General features: G+C 34.7%; 1 protein-coding gene across 2 annotated transcripts in view; it reads left to right on the top strand.

Annotated features, from left to right (window-relative positions):
• The window catches only part of NEK7 (NIMA related kinase 7), a 126,129-nt gene that overhangs the window by 88,407 nt on the left and 19,981 nt on the right, over positions 1-17,741 (top strand). For both annotated transcript variants that reach the window (XM_081300538.1, XM_081300537.1), the window contains exons 6-7: positions 7,481-7,589; positions 8,150-8,257. In XM_081300538.1, coding sequence (XP_081156664.1) covers positions 7,481-7,589; positions 8,150-8,257 — 217 coding nt within the window. The remainder of the gene's footprint in view (positions 1-7,480; positions 7,590-8,149; positions 8,258-17,741) is intronic.

Below are 17,741 nucleotides of genomic sequence, written 5' to 3'. Positions count from 1 at the left end.
CCTTGTGTAATACAGAAGATAAGCTCCCTGGAGGGAGGAATCTTGATCTGTTTTGTACTCCCCTCTCCCTAGTGCCTAGAACAGCACCTAGCACACAGTGGCTGCTCAACAAATAATTGCTTCAGACTCTCGTTCCTACTTTCTGTGTTTTGGCACATGGACTTTTCAGTTCCTTGAATCTTATTTTTCCCTTCCTACCTTGGATTTTCTCTGTTCTTTGCCAAGTTTGTTTATCGTTCAGTTATTCACTTACATGTTACTTCCTCAAGCCTTTTCCTTTGATGGTTTCATGATGTAGATATCCATGACTCTTCAAGGGTATCTTGGGAATGTAATCCTGAAGTTATTCATGTCGTATTTTGTATCAATAAATTAGACTTAAGGCTGGCCTGGTAAGTAAAGGGGACTTGGTTGCTCTCCTCAAGAGTGCCTTAATTTCTAGGGGGGTGATCACTAAGTGTATGAAGAAAGTGTGTATGAGAATTGCTCGTTTTCCAGGGCCCGCAGGTGATGTTTGGTTGTACAGTAATCACTGAAGTTTTCTACTGCTTCACCCTCTGGTGCAGGAGTCTAAAGACAGTAAATGGTATGCTGGCCCCAGAGAAGACTGTCAGAATATAGGAAGTTGGTTGTTTTTCCAGATGGGCCAATTGAGAAATTCAGAAGTTGTTTGCTAAATACCTTTCTTCATCCTATAAGCAATATTTTATAAAAGAGGGCTACTCCAGGGGGAAAAAAATCATAGGATCTACTTCTGTGAAGGAACATGACATTGACTTAATACTTTGTAAAGGACAGCAGTAAAGGCTTGAACTGCAAAGAACATGATTCATCTCTTTAGAAGGAGGCGTATCGTAAATCGTGTATCACAACAAGATATTTTACTCTCAAGTCTTCAACTTAATTGGGGTAGAAATAGGAAATATAGCTTCTGGTCTGTATTCCAGAAATGAACCTTTGGATAACGTTGCATCAAAGATTTTTACAAGTAAATAATTAATTGGCTTAGAACAGGCTGACAAATATAATTAAGCAATTTATAGTTGAAATATTCAGTATTTCTCTAATTAGTGACAAAGGAATACCTGAGGCTGTGGTCAGATGAAATAAGTCCCGGATGAGTTTTAAGATAAAAGGAAACCTGGAATTTTTCATCATACATTTCATTATATGTAATCAGAATTTTAAAGTAAAATGGGTTATTATAAAGCAGATACATTTCGATTACTTTGTACCTATACACTTTGGTCTAAATTTGGACAAACACATGCTTCATTTAGTAGTGAAACAGTTTATTTCACTGTGCCAATGTCAAGAAACATGGTGATAAAATCTCAAATGAGGGGAAATAAGACTATTCTCAAATTTTCCTATCCATGTTTTGAAAAAAATTAAGTCTCTGTATTTGTTATTAGAAAGTCAGTTTGAGACACAGAAACATGAATGAATACATTTATACTTTAAAAAGTATTTTTACTAGAGTATCAGTAAATGTCTTGGAAGGGGACTCACAAGTCACCTTTCAAAATATACCATATCATAGTTGCTAAGAATGAAGTACAATTCTTACAAGTTTTTTTATTGATGCATATTTATACATAATGATGGAATTTGTTACTTATGCATGCAAACAATATAATGTGGCCAGTATTACTCCCCAGTACTTCCTCTGCCCTGTTTTTAGTGAAATATGCAATCTAAATGAATGTGTTCTGCCAGAAGTTTGATATTTTTCAAAATAATTGAAGCTCTTATTTCTAATATTTTGTTATAGGCTATACTGTTGGATTATAAACTTTGTGTTTCACTCCCTTTAACTTTGTAGGAGCCTCAAAACTAGTAGTCATAAAGTCAGCTTAATCATGTGTTTAGGAGCCTACTTTATTAGTTACTATTGCTGCGTAGCACATCACCATGAATTTAGTATCTTAAAAAGAAATATTCTGTCAATGTCTTTGGGCCAGGAGTCTGGGTACTGGTTGGTAGTTTCCCTATTCGGGGTCTTAGAAGTTTGAAATCAAGCTGGGAGCCCAGATTGAGGCTTCCATGTTCACTGATGGCAGTGAGAATTCAGTCGTGTAACCTAACTCCCTGTCCTGGTTGTCAAGTGGGAGCCATGCTGTTTCTACAGGCCACACGGCCCCCTGCACAGTCTGTTATTGTGCTCGCAGGAGGGTCTGTGGCTTTGAATGGCTCCCACCTCTTGGAAGCACTCACTAGATTGAATTATAAGAAACATGATCCTTCTAACAATCAAGTAGGCTTCAAGATCCTTTCTGCTGTATGATCTGGGGAGTATATAATATTCATACCCCCAACTCTCAAGGAATTACATTCTAGGAATTTTGGCGGAATTATGTATCTTAACATTCTACTTACAACAGACTTAGCAATAAAAGTAATCATGTTTTGAAGATAATTATCTCTAAATATTATAATTTAGAAAACTTGCTTTTTTTTTTTTAAAACATTGATGACATGTTGCTTATCCAGATTTAGGTTACATTGAAAACTCATTCTGAAATGTCTGTTGGCTGTTTAAACTAAAACCTTCCCCGCAGTACCATCTTTGAGTTTGCCAAAACACCCACATTTTCCATTTCAGCCTCTGACTAAAGGGTATAGTCCACGTTAGTAGTGACAACTTCTACTGACCCCAGTTACAATCCTTCTACTGAAGGTTACAAATTATAGCAGTATTTGAAACAAAAATGATACAAAGAGATGGACGTGCATATACATAAGCACTGAAGTATATAGCACACCCATACATACCGATATGTACAGAATTTTTATAGAAGTAGTGTTGCAGGTTAAATAGTGAAGCCATATGGAATTTAGCAGATTGAAAATTATAATGACCATTATGTAGTTCTGAATGTGGCTAAAATGTGGTCATTAAAAGATAACCGCCAGAAATTGTTGCCCATGGTGTTACTTGGTTTGAAAAGTCCACTTTTCAAGGACCCCGTTGTTCGTATGTTTGTAAATTAAGGGTAAAATCTCCATTAATGTGTCTCTTTCTCTTTTTTATTGAGACTTTTATGCTTTGTTGTGTCAGAAAAACAACTTTCTGACTATCTTGTATGGTCTAACATAAGAATTTATTAAAAAGGCAAATATTTCCATTTGTGATCATGTACTTTACTGATTTTTTTTTTTAAACAATCTCACTTTATCCATACTTTGACAGAGTAAGGGAAAACATGAAATACTTCCAGGCGTTTTCTCATTTACTTTAGTTACAAGGAAGCAGCTCCCATGAATTATTTATACAGCAATAGTATAGTGACCATTCCTTGTAGTAATGCTAATGCCTTCATGTTATTGGACTTTTTTAATATCCTGAGTTTCCTTGGTATTGATAGACTAGTTTCTTTTGGGGGAAAAATATTGACTTTATAGGTGCTTATTTGTCTTAATATTTTCAACCCTAGAATGAAATACGTTTTTGGCTTCCATCAACAGAATTAATATAAAATTGTGACTTTGGGGAATGAATTTATCACATTTATAGTCTTAACACTCTTAATGGATTTTCCCAACATTTTAAGACTAGTAGACTTTGGATGGAAAAAATGAAATGCTCGGCGTTTTCAGCGATCTTTAGCTGCCAGGCTCAATCTATTTCATACCCTCTAAAGCAATGTAAGTTATCTGAGTTTTATGTAGACTGCCAAGAGTGAAAATAATCACACTGAAACTTAGTATACCAAAATTGTAACTGAGATATTCTACACATATTTACCCCAAATAACATATAGCAAATGTTTATACTTTGATCTGTCTATACCTTGTACCTTTTAGAGGAAAACTTCAGAAAGATTAAAAATCATAGGTCACATTTTCGGAAGCATCCTCTTTTCCATCAGTCTCTCTGAAATTGATTTTGTAAAAGTACATCTTGCAGTTATTTCATAATGTACTTAGGAACATCCCTTCTGATGGTTCATGTTTGACTACATTACAAGTTGATGACAAAAAACCAGTTGTCTCATGTGAAGACTATTTATAGTAATAAGTGAACCAATGAGAAATTTCTTTTTTAAACTGGAGAGATGAAGGCTAGGACAAACCAGTAAATTATTTTGAAGTGCAAGAATGTACCCAGTAGACATATTTGTTTCATTAGTAACAGCTTGTAGAATGAGAGATGGTGAAGAGTTCATATATCATTTAGAAACTGTTAATATAGTGAGGAAAGAAACTGGGACCCAGGACGGTTAAGTGGCTTCTTCAAGGTCACATAAGTAGTTAATGTCAAACTTCATAATCAGGCTATTAAAAGATAAATATGGGTCATGTAAGTGACACACTGAAACATTTGACGGCATTCCCAAGCAGGAATTGTTTCCTTGTATTTAACATAAATCTATTACTTCCTCTCGTTAGGTATTTGGAAAGGATGGAGAACAGCTGGTACCTGTATTCTAGTTCTCTAACAACTTCATTATGTCTTAATTATTTTTTCCAATACTTTTCAAAAATGGTTTGCACACAAGAATCACATTTGTTTTCAGTTGTATATTTGTAACTACAGAAGCACATTTCTAAAGGATATTTGCTAAAGCTTCCAAGGATTAGCTACATAATTGTGGGTCCCCTTCCTTAAAAACTATGAGTCTTAAGATGACAGTAAGAGGACATTTTTAAACCAGGTGCAGGACGTATGTGACTACATGTCCATGAAATTGGTTCTCATGGTTTCAAATGTTCTGCCTGAAACTTTTCCCTTCAACATTAATTTACCAACTGTAGGCTTAAATATTTGTATATACAACAGACAATTCTGTAAATTATTCTCAAAGAATTTTTGTTGGGTAAGGTCTTTGAAGCTCTTCAGTGCAAAACAAATAAGCAGTGTAGGTTCTACCTGAAGTGGTAGTGACTATAATGCAAGGGCCAAGTTACCCAGCTGAGTAGTCCCAGAATGCTTCTTAGCATCCATATTGTAAATGGATTTGGTCTTGGGAATTTGTGATTTTTAAAGGAAAGATTTGAGTGTTCAAATGTTTTCCTAAAATCTTAAGAAACATCTTGCATCAGCTAGCCTATTCTTGGTACCAGTCAGTGATTGTGTGTTTCACAAGGTATGCTGGACTTCACCTAGATAATTTTTATGTGAGAATATAATTTGTATTTGTGAATGTTTTGTATGTGAATCAACTTTGTTACATATGACTTTGGTATTTGAATAGTATCCAGTGTTTATTTGAATATTAATGAAGGTAGAAAATACTTTCTAAAGTCAACAGCACTTCAAGACTAGCTAAAAATCTAAGGAAAAATTATGTGTAACTGACTGTTAATTTCTGCCTGTTTATGAATGTGTAACTACTTTCAGGTATAAAAATGTTCTGTTTTAGAGCATAAACATGGAAAAGGTGCCATGACAATCTTTATTTGTATCAATACTAACCTTTAAGAAATTTTGGTTATTGCTTTATTATAAACTTGCATGAGAAATACATTTTTCACTCATGTTGGCATTGGATTTTTTTTCTAATTTAAAGCTAATAGAACTGTCCTTTTTTCAGAAATAGTATTTTTGAAATGGTGCCATTTGGCTAGAGGATTAAAATGTGCAAGATGTATCATTAGAATATTTTAAGAAGCAGTTTTGTGATACTTTAGCATTATACAAATTTTGGCTTTGTAATGACAGTATAAATCTTACCAATATTCAAAAGAATTCAATTGCTACTGCTATTCATCTTCCTAAGACATAGCCAACAGTGCCACCATCAGAACAGACAGGCTGTTTTCATTCTAAGTGTTGGTGTTCTCAAAAAACAAAAGACATACTGAAGAAATGTTTGGAAAAAATTTTTTCCAACAGATGCAGATAAAAAACCTGGAAAATACTAGTGACATAATCAAATTGCCTTTGACAAATTCATAATATTCTTCAGTGGCCTGCTACTACATTGGACATTTAAGTCTTGCCTGGTCATTCTATAGCTAGCATTATGATGGTCAATTTATTATGTTAAATTTGTTCTAAGATAGTCTCAAAGAAAATAAAAACAGAGATCCTGGTCATCTTATTCTAATAGCATTTGCAGGGCAATTCTTTTTCATTATCTGTTTTGTATATGACTTAATTTTTAGTGATGGTCTTTTAAAAATGTGAAGGGCTATGTTAATTATAGTTATTTTAGAACCTATTTTTAAGCATAATATTTTTCTTTCATGGTTTGATACTTACATGAAATGGTGTATTTCTGAATGAAAAGAAATCTGGTCCCCATCTTCCTGTTGACATCAAACAGTCCTCTGATATGCTAATCTAGCATTGGGGAGAGCACATACAGGCTTTATTTGGATTCATTCCAAGTCTGAAAGAAAATTATGTGTAAAGAACTGATTTTTGTAGCATTGCCCCTTTCGAATGAAAACTGCTGTTGACACAGTCTATTAAAAGACTTCATAATGAAACATGGGAGATTTTCAAAATTATAGTAAGACTGCAATTTTCTTTTTAGGATGCAGTCAATGCTACTGATGCAGTAGCTGATAACTTCCATATGTGGTATAATAAAAATCATCCATTTTTCTGTGAAGATTTATACTTCAGTATATTGAGAGCAAAAGATTATATTCACTATCATTTGCAAAGTATGAAGTAGGGTAAGATTTCCTTGTGCCGTTTTTCCTTTCAGCCTGCCCTCAACTGGTCATAAGTGTAAAAATTTAGTTATTTTGAATTTTCTCAAATAATAAAAAATCATGATTCTGAAATACATTAAAAACGTTTAAATTTGAATAAATGTATATAAGTTTAAATGTAGTATTTATGTTGGTAATCTAAAAATCAAGTAGGAAGTGATTTTTCTATAAAGTGTCTTAAACTAAATTGCTGTTGAATGAGTTATTATAGTCTTTAACATAGGTGGCCATTCGAAAGAAGACAACTACAATTCCAAAAATAAAAGTGCACATCTGTTTAAGTTGACTACTGGTGCTTTCAGCTTTTTACCAGAAGATTTTGTTTCCTTGGATTTCAGTTTCATTTAATCAAAGCAAAGTGCAAGTTTGCCTTACCATGTGCAATAGAAATATTCATGGAAACTTTACATAAATCCCTTTTGTTTATTTAATTTTTAATAAATCGTGATACTTCAAATCACTAGGGTGGTTCAATATTTAAAAAGAATTCTATAGTAAAACCTCTGCCAAGAGAAGAATAGTCTTTTGATGAATATAATTACCTTAGGATTTGTAGACCGTTTTATTCGGGCTTTTCTTAAAAATCAAATTTGACAACTTTCCTTTTAAGACAAGCCATTTTATATAATGTTAATTTTGGGAAGTCAATACTACAGATGTGGTGTTACATGGTTTGTGCTAACCTTAGGTATAATCGGAAGAAACCTATTAAAATCATGATAGTAGGTACATTAAAGCGGGTATTATTTCTGACGTACAGATTTATGCCTGTTAAAAATAAGATCTTAAAATAGTCTTACTTCTTTAAAAGCATTTTAAGAAACAGAAGAGGCTAATTCCTGAGAGAACAGTATGGAAGTACTTTGTTCAGCTGTGCAGTGCATTGGAACACATGCATTCTCGAAGAGTCATGCACAGAGGTAAGATAAAATCATTAAAAACTTTTAAATTGCTCCATGATTTGTACTAAAATATTAAATGTCTTCTAGTCATTGTATAGCATCATGTTTTCTCAGGTAATTCCTAAGTTGTAATTTAATTAGAATTACAAATCTTAGAGCCCACATTTTAAAGTCTGTTTTTGCTTGATATTTAGTCTTACTGATTATGTTGGTAAAGCAAAAGATGCAAGAGAATAGTTGAATACACTTAAGATGTTCACTGTGTTAAGAGTTACATCATTGAATAATCCAGTGATTTTTGGGGTGAAAACTTGAACGTCTCTAAATTTGCACAATGGCATTCTACCTTTTAAAATTAGTATAAAAAGGACACTTCAGGGCTGGGGTGTCAGTGGTCAAGAAATTGCGTAGTACATGAGGAACCTGGTTCAATCCTCAGCACCACATAATAAAATAAACATGTGTGCATCTACAACTAAAAATATTTTTAAAAAATAGGACACAAAAATGTAGTCATCTTTATGCTATATTGACTCAAATGACATCATCCCTCACTTGGTCTCTTCCTTTATTCACAGATATAAAACCAGCTAATGTGTTCATTACAGCCACTGGAGTGGTAAAACTTGGAGATCTTGGGCTTGGTCGGTTTTTCAGTTCAAAAACCACAGCTGCACATTCTTTAGGTAAGAGACCATATAGTTTTGTTCAGTTGCTTTTGCTTCTCAAGAAGTACCACTTGTATATGGCTTTTACATTTTTAAAAACATCAGGTCTTCAGATCCCAACTCTCTATTAGTTGTCCCGTTTCCTTGTACATGACAGGTGGATACTTGTTAACTTGACCTCAGGCAGCACCACTCAATTAAAAAATGCTGATAAACCTGATTTTTATTGTTACCTTGGAACATTCCTTTTAATAGTTAAACAATGTGATGAATACACTATTTTGGAAGAGAACTTTTCCTGACCATTCAAAAATACTACAGGTAATAATTTGTAAGTTTACAACATGATTGTGATTACTGCAATAGTGAAACCTAAAGGTGATCTGTGGCAAATGAGGGAAATACTCCCCCAAATTGTAAAATGGATGAAATACTTGTAGTTTATTCATTCTAAATATAGCAGTGTCCTTGGTACCTAAAATAGAATTGGATCTAACTATAACATTAACAGTGGAGAGAAAGTTGTTCAGTTTAGAAACAGTAATGATTCCTAGAGGAAATATTTTTTCTGTTGAGGCTATCACTTCAACTTAACTCTCCAAATCATATTTTCTCCTTGTAAATACAAGGTACAGATAAAATGATGATGGCAAAAACTAGTTGCCTTTAATTTAATGGAGCCCATCTTATTGTAATTTCATGGAAAGCCACTGATTTTTTTTTTTTTAACTGCCATTAAATGATTAAAAAAAAAAAAAAACGTTAAAGGGCCTGGTAAGTCACAATGACTTGCACAAAATAGCAAAGTAGTGAAACAAGCCTCCAAATTAGTTGACTATCATAATATTTTTTGTCCTTTTTACTAAGATTTTGTGTGTCCTTAAACCTGTCATTTTTCGTATCTAGAACGGTACCGGGCACATAAATGGGCACCTAGTCAATATTTATCATATCTTTGTGTAAAGCATAGTTGCAAAGGTAATGCTTTATATGAATTTGAGTGACATTTTCATAAGGACTTGTTTTGCGGGAAGCTATAATTCTTGCAATATAAATAGTGGAGAATTTCTATGGAGAAAAAACAGACTGTTCCAAGCCAGTACATTTTCTTAGTAGTGAAGATGACATTTTCACTTGGTTCTTCACCTGACTGGAATGTGCCAACAGCATTGTCATTAATTTACTTAGAAATGCCAGGTTACAATTATGCACAAACACAGCTGCACACCCATGTGTATTGTTTAAATACTGTTTTGCAAACTTGAGTATACTGTAATCATCCAACCTTAAGGATGCAGCATAGTAAGTGGAAACTAGATCTAAACAATTCTGGAAATTGAGTTATTTAGTCTGACTGATATTGCCTCTTGCAAAAGTTCTAAACAAGGTTTGCAAACATGCATCTCCAAATTAGATGTGCTAGTTAAAATTATTTGACAGTCAGATTAGATTTAATAATTCATTAGCAATTTCTAACAAGTTTTATCAAAACTCAGTCATATAGTTATATAAGTCACCTAAAGTATAACCAATGAGGAAGTAGAAATGAGAATGTTTCTTTGATGGGAGAAGAACTGGTAAACCTCATTCACAAGTCTTTGTTTTACAAATCATGAAGCAAAAAATTCTTAAAATGACAGGTTTTTTTTCCTGTCTGCTTCTGTGCAAAATGAAGATCTTAGTGCTTTGAAGTCAAAGTGCACTAAGCAAAGTGCTTTGAATGCCAAGAATTTTTTAAGTTTGAACTCCAGATTACTAAGGTTCCAAAGGTTTTATTGGGGCTAAAGAACCCAAATAGAAAGTTTTCTTGACCCTTTAAATAGGACTAATAAAGAACATGAATAAAAGCAGTAGGAGAAATCCTGACAGTTGTTGACAAGATAGCCCTAATTTTCATCGTTAGCCTTCCAGCTTATGTATTTTAATTTTTAATAGCTCTTTGAAGGAAATCTTCTATCTAAGTAATTGAAAATTTGGCCAGCTACACAGATTTATTTTGCTTATAGAAAGAGTGATACTTTATTATCTATTGGGTCATTTTCTGATTTAACTCTGGATAATCATGCCCTACAGATTTTAGAACAGGTCTAAATTTTAGTGAAACTTAAAATGAGATTTTTCTTAGAAGTACATGTCTGAGTTGTAACTTAAAGGAGGCCAGGCCGATCCTAGAGCCAAATTTTATTTTCCCTTTTAAACATGTTTCTAAGAATTTAAAAATGCAAAGATGAGTTTAGAAACATCTCATTGTAGCTATACATTTGATTTTTGCCAAAGTATTTTCTTCAATAGGAATAGGCACTTCCAGAACAGTTTCTTTTAGTTGTATTAATTTTGCATCTTTGTATTATAAATTAAAATGTAATAAATTGTTTTGGCATGTTGTATAGCAAATATACCTGTATAGATGGCCACATTACCACTTATCAGAATTCTGAAAAACATGAACAGTATTCCTTAAATGCAAGGCTAAAAAGTTACAAATAATGAATCTGTTGCTGGATATTCAAACCAAGTTCAGGTCTTCAGAGGGGGAAAAGAAACCTCAGGGAGACTTACTTTTTGCCTACAACCATCATATACATTATTTCACATCTCTTATTCAATCCCAGTTTGTTAATCCATAAATAGGAATTTATTAGGGAGTGGGAAAATGTCTTGTTTCCTTTAAGTCCAATGTGTGTATTTCCATTAGTTATCTTCCTGTAATTCATGTGATTACATTTCCCCCAAATCTTTGGGTGGTTCTGTTGCCTTATGAATATCAGGCAAAATTAGGGCTTTCTAGAGTCCTGTCCCCCAGCTTTCCACTCATCCACTGTACCACCTTTCCTGCTCATGTGCCAGCTGTGTTTTCCTTTATTTTGAACAAACAATAATGCTGCTTGATGTTCAGAGAATGGAGAACACCTGAATTTGTGTGCTCATAGCTCTGTTGGCCCTTGGTCAAGTCATTAAGTTTTCTAAAACTTAGTTTCTGGATTTAAGAAAAAGAAATGTGGGCTATAATAACCATTCCTGTTTGTCCCTTAACCCCTAATAAACAGAAGCAATTTATTTGGTTAGGCATTAAGACATGGTGACATAGAAAGGTAGGGAGTTCTCCATGAGCAGTTTATTGTGTGAAAATACCTGAATTGATTGATTCACAAAATAGTTTTGCAGATGCTTTCTAGGGACAACCAAGGCAGCCAGAGCAAAATCAGTCTTTGTCTTCAGCGAGCTTACTGTGTGGTGATTAAAATATATATATATATATATATATATATATATATTTGTTCAGAATGATTAGGACAATTACTATGGAATGGGAAAGGTGGGATAGGCCCCTCTGAGGTCATGTTTGAACTTGGAACTCAGCAAGCATCTCGGGATTACTGAAGGACATTTCCTACAAGATGTGGATGCAGACTAAGCTTTGCTGGGGGGAGACACAGAAAGGGGCCAGATTCAGAAGGAACATACTCAATTCATAGCAAATGACAAGTTTTTGAAAGTTTGTGATATAGAGAACACTGTGATCTGGGTTGAAGAAGTTCACGACTGCTGTCATTAAGCTTCAAGCTAAGCATGCCTGGTATTGTCCACTACTGCAGGTTCTTTGTGTCCCATCTTTCCTTCTCAGTCTGTTAGAGTACATTCTCCGTAGAACTGAGCCCGTCGGACTGTAACCCATGATAGACATTTTTGTTCCCTACTCCCTCCCCTTATGGACTTGAGTCTTTCTATTGACTTGCACACAATACTGTACACATACCTATTAATTTGCCTTGTTTCATATTGTTAACCTTGCAGGTAACAAGTTTCCTAATATCTGTTAATCTGTATCTACAACTTTCAAATTAATGAAGATACAGCTCTCCCTCCAGTCTGGCTTTATGTCTGTCAGTAGCATTCAAATTTTTTGAGGATAACTTCCTACAATATTGTGACCCCTTTGGAAAGGAATCACAACTGAGGCGGATGTTTCATGTAACTGTGTTTTCCATCACAATTTGGTGCATTTTCATATTTTCTGTTCCATTTCACCAAAATTAATGTTGGTTGCAACACACTAAATTGATTTCACAACTCTTAAATGATTTCCAAATTGCAGATCATGCCACCCGTTAGTCTGTTTTCACTATTTTCAGGTTGTTTCGTTTAAAATCCAGTTCTCACTTTCGACAGTCTGATTTACTATGGGGTTGGTTCACTTGGTCAAACATAAATTAGTGTTCCCTGTGCTTCTGTGGATGCATAACAACATGCCTGGTGTTTTTTCAGTTTGCAAATCATTCATCCCCATATGATCCTAACAGATAATGTGGATTAGACACATGAATTATTCCCATTCTGCAGTGGAGGAAATGAAACACAGAGGCCAATGGACAGAGTGAGAAGATCTGGATTGCTAGTTGGGTTTCTTCTCCCACACGTTTTCCCATTGTTTCAGTACCTTAAGGGATTTTCTATAGCTCTGGTTTCTGATTATTCAATTTGGGGTTACCTTATTCTGCTTTATTACACTGCTTCGGAGCCTACATACAAAAGCAGTGTGCTCTCTTGTGGGCTTGATTACTTTTGTTCTTCCAGGATTCAGAAGTAGAAAATAGATTTCAGTATCCTACAGGACTATCTTTATGACCATTCTGTATACCAGCAACTTTGGTGACTTGTTTGGAAATATTAGGTGAAGTGAAAACTAAAACCTCACTGTACTCCACAGGTTCTAATGATGTAGTTCTTACATTAGGAGAGGTAGAATGTACTTTCCTTGTATTTCTTTAAAGTCTCCTTTCAACAAATATATTCTGACCCAGATGCAACTTGGTAGGAAATTAAGTATTTTCATCTTTGAATATTTAAACATACAGAACAATTTTTATATAATCCCCATATAATTTGACTAGAGATCATAATGCATATCAAAGTACCTGTATTTCCTATAATGATGCAGAAGAATCCTCTTTTGCTAGTATATATCAACAGTAAATAGATATATAGCATTTTATGATTTCAAGCAGTTTTAAAACCCATTTTCTCTTCAATGTTCTATAGTGGGTATTATGGATAGTACAGATTTAGAACTGAGATCACTGTATTTAGTACTACACCTGACCCTCCACTCCACCCCCACGAACTCTTGATCCCTACCCCGTTTTAACTTTTTTCCTTAAGACTTATTCTAAAATGCTGTGTAATTCACTTATTATGCTTAGCATTTACTGGCTCTCCCAGATAAAATGTAAACTTCATGACATAATTCTTTGTGGTTTTAGTTCCTTAAGATGTCCCAGATGCCTCAGTGATAGTATTCCACATAATATTAAATGAACAGGATTTAGAGGTACTCGACACAGAAGAGCAAAATATATTATCTTAGTTTAGTGCTAAACTGAAGGTTAGTTTAACAAAGTACATTGTGTCAGCTGTGGGCTCATGTTTATTAGGATAGCTGCCCTTAATGTGGTGGCTTGGCATATGAAGCAGCGTCAAGCTTGTGTTGTCTTCATATCAACATACACTTTTGTGATTGCAAAGGGAAGAGGGCACAGAAAAATCACTGGCTCTTAACTAGAATGTAACACACCTTACTTTTCTAAAACAGCCTCATCGCAATGCCTGTCTCAGTGGGGCAGGGGAATGTATTCTCTCATGTTCCAGAAATTCTTGACCATGTAGCTGTGATAGAGAATTCCTCATTTAGTTCTCTGCTTAATAATTTGTATTCTTGGGGCTGGGGTTGTAGCTCAGTGGTAGAGCACTTGCCTGGCATCTGCAAGGCCCTGGGTTTGATCCTCAGTACCACAGAAGATAAGTAATTTGTATTTTATTTTTGTGACATTTGTAGCTATTGTGGCCAAAGGGGAATTAACTCTTAATGGGGGAGAGCTCTATGCAGCCTTACAGAATTTTCATCTTTCTAAATTTGGAAAGTCTGAATAGATTTTTAAAGCTAGAATGATGCATGACATTCACTGGAGTATTAATCCTTAGAAAAGTCACCAGGGATAAATATATCTACAGTTGTCCCTTATGATAAGGATCTTATTTTGGTCAATTTAAACATTTATAATATTTCAAGCCTCATAAGCAAATCTTTATACTAATGGCTGTGTAGCATACCATGTTCCATTCTCCATCTCTAATTTAGCAACATTCAAGGTAGGTGTGATTACATAGTTTAGAGTTATCAGCTATTGACCAAGTCAGAATTCATGTAAATTACAAAAGATAATTATAGCCGTTAAACATTGACCATCTTATTCTTGTTAAGGTAAGTGCATTAGTTTTACCTCTTCCCTACCTGTACCACCTCGAAACTAAGGGGGGGGGGACTATCTCAAAATGATCCACGGAGATCTTGAAGGTCCAACATTTTGTGAACCACGTAACTTTGTCTTACCGTCTCGGTACCAAGTATGGTTCTTGGAGTATATCAGTACATGAATTGAATGTCCCATTCTCACAAAGCATGCATCATAAACAAATTAGTATTCATTGTCACCCTAATAACTTAACAGATTTAGCAAGTTAGAAGTCCAGCATGGCACTCACTGAGCTAAACTTAAGATAGCTATAGACTCCTGTCTGTTCAGGATGCTGGCAGAGTTCAGTTCTTCAGTGTTGAGATGCCCGTTTCCTTACTGTCTGCTGAGGTCCCAGCTTCTAGAGGCTGCCCTCATTCCTGGTTCTAGACTCTTCTACCCCCATTTTCAAAGCTAGCAATGGCAAGTCAAGTCCCTCTTGACATGTCACATCTGTCCTGACCATTCTGTGGTATCTCTGACCAGTCATCTGGGAGAATCTGTTTTAAGGTTCATAAGGTTACTGTGCAAAATCCCTTTTGCCTTGTACCATAAACAGATAAAAAACCTAGGACCAAAAATCCTAATCAGATATCTGCCCATCATACTATTGTAATGCGCTTGACATCTTGGAAGTCATTTGTCCTAAAGTCTGCTTACGTGAAATCGTTTAAAAGTCAGGTTTTAATGAAAGTTTATATCCTTGAAATGTTAGTTTTTGAAGAGGTGTTTTGGTGTTTTAAAAATCTGCTGAAGTTTAAGCAATGGTCATGCTCTCAGTGGAATTTAGGAGGGGAGAAAAAATAGTTTTAGTAAGGAAAATTAATCTGTTGCAGAAATCTAGTAACTAATCCAATTGTAGGTAATTTTGGAGTATATTATCTACTATTTAAGAATACCTATTTGCACCAAAATTTTACTTATTAATACACAATTGAAGTGTTTTCCTGTCTACTTGCTATAGTGGAAGAGGCTGATAATGTTTTGCTGCAGCATTTTTGCTTTCTAAATGTCCCCCAGAAGAGGAAAGATGGAGTTTTTTTTTCACATGAGAACTTTGTAGTATATCTCCAAAATGGAATAGATCTTAATTAAAATGTTCTGATATTGATCCTTGTGCTTAACAAATATTTGAAACCAGTTGAGGGGAAATAACGTTGTTCTTGGTGTTACTTTTGTCAAAGAATTGCTCGAGCTCCTGTTTGCTCTTCACAATGAGATAAGTGGTTCCGATTTCACGGTATTGCCAGCATAGTAAATGCGTGGCCATCATTTAAGCTAGATACCAGAAATTTTCACACTGGAGTCTCTTGAGTGTGTATTTCATGTTTCCCACACTATTTTCAAGTGTGATATATCCTCTGATTTCAACTTGGAAAATTAGTGTTTTTGAAACGGGCATTAAGACGGTTTCATTTTTGGTGCCAGGTGCCACCTGTGGTCACATTCTTGTTTTTCCCCACACCTTTCCCTAGCACCTCCCTATGGGTCTATCTTTGGCTTATGCCCCTTCGTTGTCCACAGTGGCATGGAGCCATCAAAGCAACATATGTGCGGTTAGTACCAAAGGTTGCTTTCACCGATTTGTTTTTCAGTTCTTTAATTACTCTGGGAAGAAGCTCTTATCCAATTTTAATCTGTGCACATTTTACCCCTCAAGCCACTTTAAGACAGTATGAGTAACTCGAGTTATCATTTTCACAGGTAGTCCATCACACTTATACCTTTATTTCCATCTCTTCATTTAAGCAGCCAAAAAAGCTGTCTAAATTTGAAAACATGTTTTTCTAGTCATTTCAGAGTGGTTGGATTTAATGATGTAACCGTCTGCTTAAATAGAGAACTACCTGGGTATGAATTCCAGGTTCACACGTTACGATTTTTGTCATCTTTACCACTTTGCTTGACCTCCCTTTCTAAAACAAGATGATAGTCCCTGTTTGCTGAACTGTAGCCCCCTGGAGATGAAGGCTGTGTCTCGTTCACTTCTCTCCCTTAAGCACCTAGAACAGTACATGCCATGCAGTATGGCCCGGTAAACATTTGTTTAATTTCACCAAGATCATGCATGTAATGTACTTAGTTCAGTGCCTGGAACAGTAACCAAATGTGATGAGATTTCCCTCATCATAACTAAGGTTCTCATCAATTATGCTTAAAATATAACAGATTTTTTTTTAAATCTTGTAGAAAAAATATCTACCACTCAACCACTCCATACTGACTTCAGGTAATAATCCTTACAATTAAATAAATTTGGTCTCTCTCTCTATTCAATGTGCCCATGTAATTTCTGGGCTGACTCATAAGAATCAAAGGGAAAAAAAAATGAAAATTCCCATTCTCTGAAGTTGTGTGTTGCAGTCAACTTCAGTGAGGTATAAGGTAGCTCATCTCCTTTTAATTTTCCCCAGAATGTTCGCAGCTTTCTTTTCCTTCAGTGTGCTCTAATTTTAAGAGTAAGAAATCATTTCTAGATCAGTTTTGCTTGTTTCTAGTGCCTGGCTTAAAACACTTTCATGATCTAAAAGGAGCATATTTTTTTCCACTTAATTTTTGATGGGATTTTGTCGAGTTTAAAACACTCCAAAGTGTTTTTAAAGGACACAAACCTTTAGGTCTGTAGAATTCTAGAAAAAAAACAAAAACAAAACTCGGGTCATTTTATCTTACAGAAGAGGAAAGTAAAAAAAAGTTCATTTGGCTAGTGGCAAAGTAATGTGTTAAAGTTTTCCTGACCGTTGTTTTCTAAATGGGAAGATGACAGAAAATGGGCCAAAGAAATTCTTCAATTCTATTTTTTTCTCATTCAAGACTTTACAGAGGTTAGTGTTAAATTTTTAGCTTAATTCTTAAAAAAAATTCCATATGCAACCTGTTCTGATGAAAGGAATATTATGTTGCTATCATGGAAGATCAGACTAAATCAGTAACAGTTTTTTTTTCTCGACTATTGTAGAACTTGTGGAAACTGCTCTCCATTTTATTCAGAATTTGAATATTTCTTTAATTAGAATAAGTCCATTAGTGTAATGAGAATGTTTTGTACATCTGAATGATTGTTGTAGTATATTAATATAGATTTTTAAAAGTCCGAAATTTTCTCATGTCAAGCCTTTCCTATTCATGTCAGGAGGATAAATAGCATAAGTACCTGTTATGGCAAAATGTATTCTCATTTTACCCACAACCATAAAATCTTGGAAGTGGAA

This window comes from Spermophilus citellus (assembly GCF_964194105.1).
Source record: "Spermophilus citellus genome assembly, chromosome: 6".
Lineage (NCBI taxonomy): Eukaryota > Metazoa > Chordata > Mammalia > Rodentia > Sciuridae > Spermophilus > Spermophilus citellus.
The sequence above is the reverse complement of the archived record's forward strand: the minus strand, read 5'-3'. Positions and strand labels throughout refer to the sequence as shown.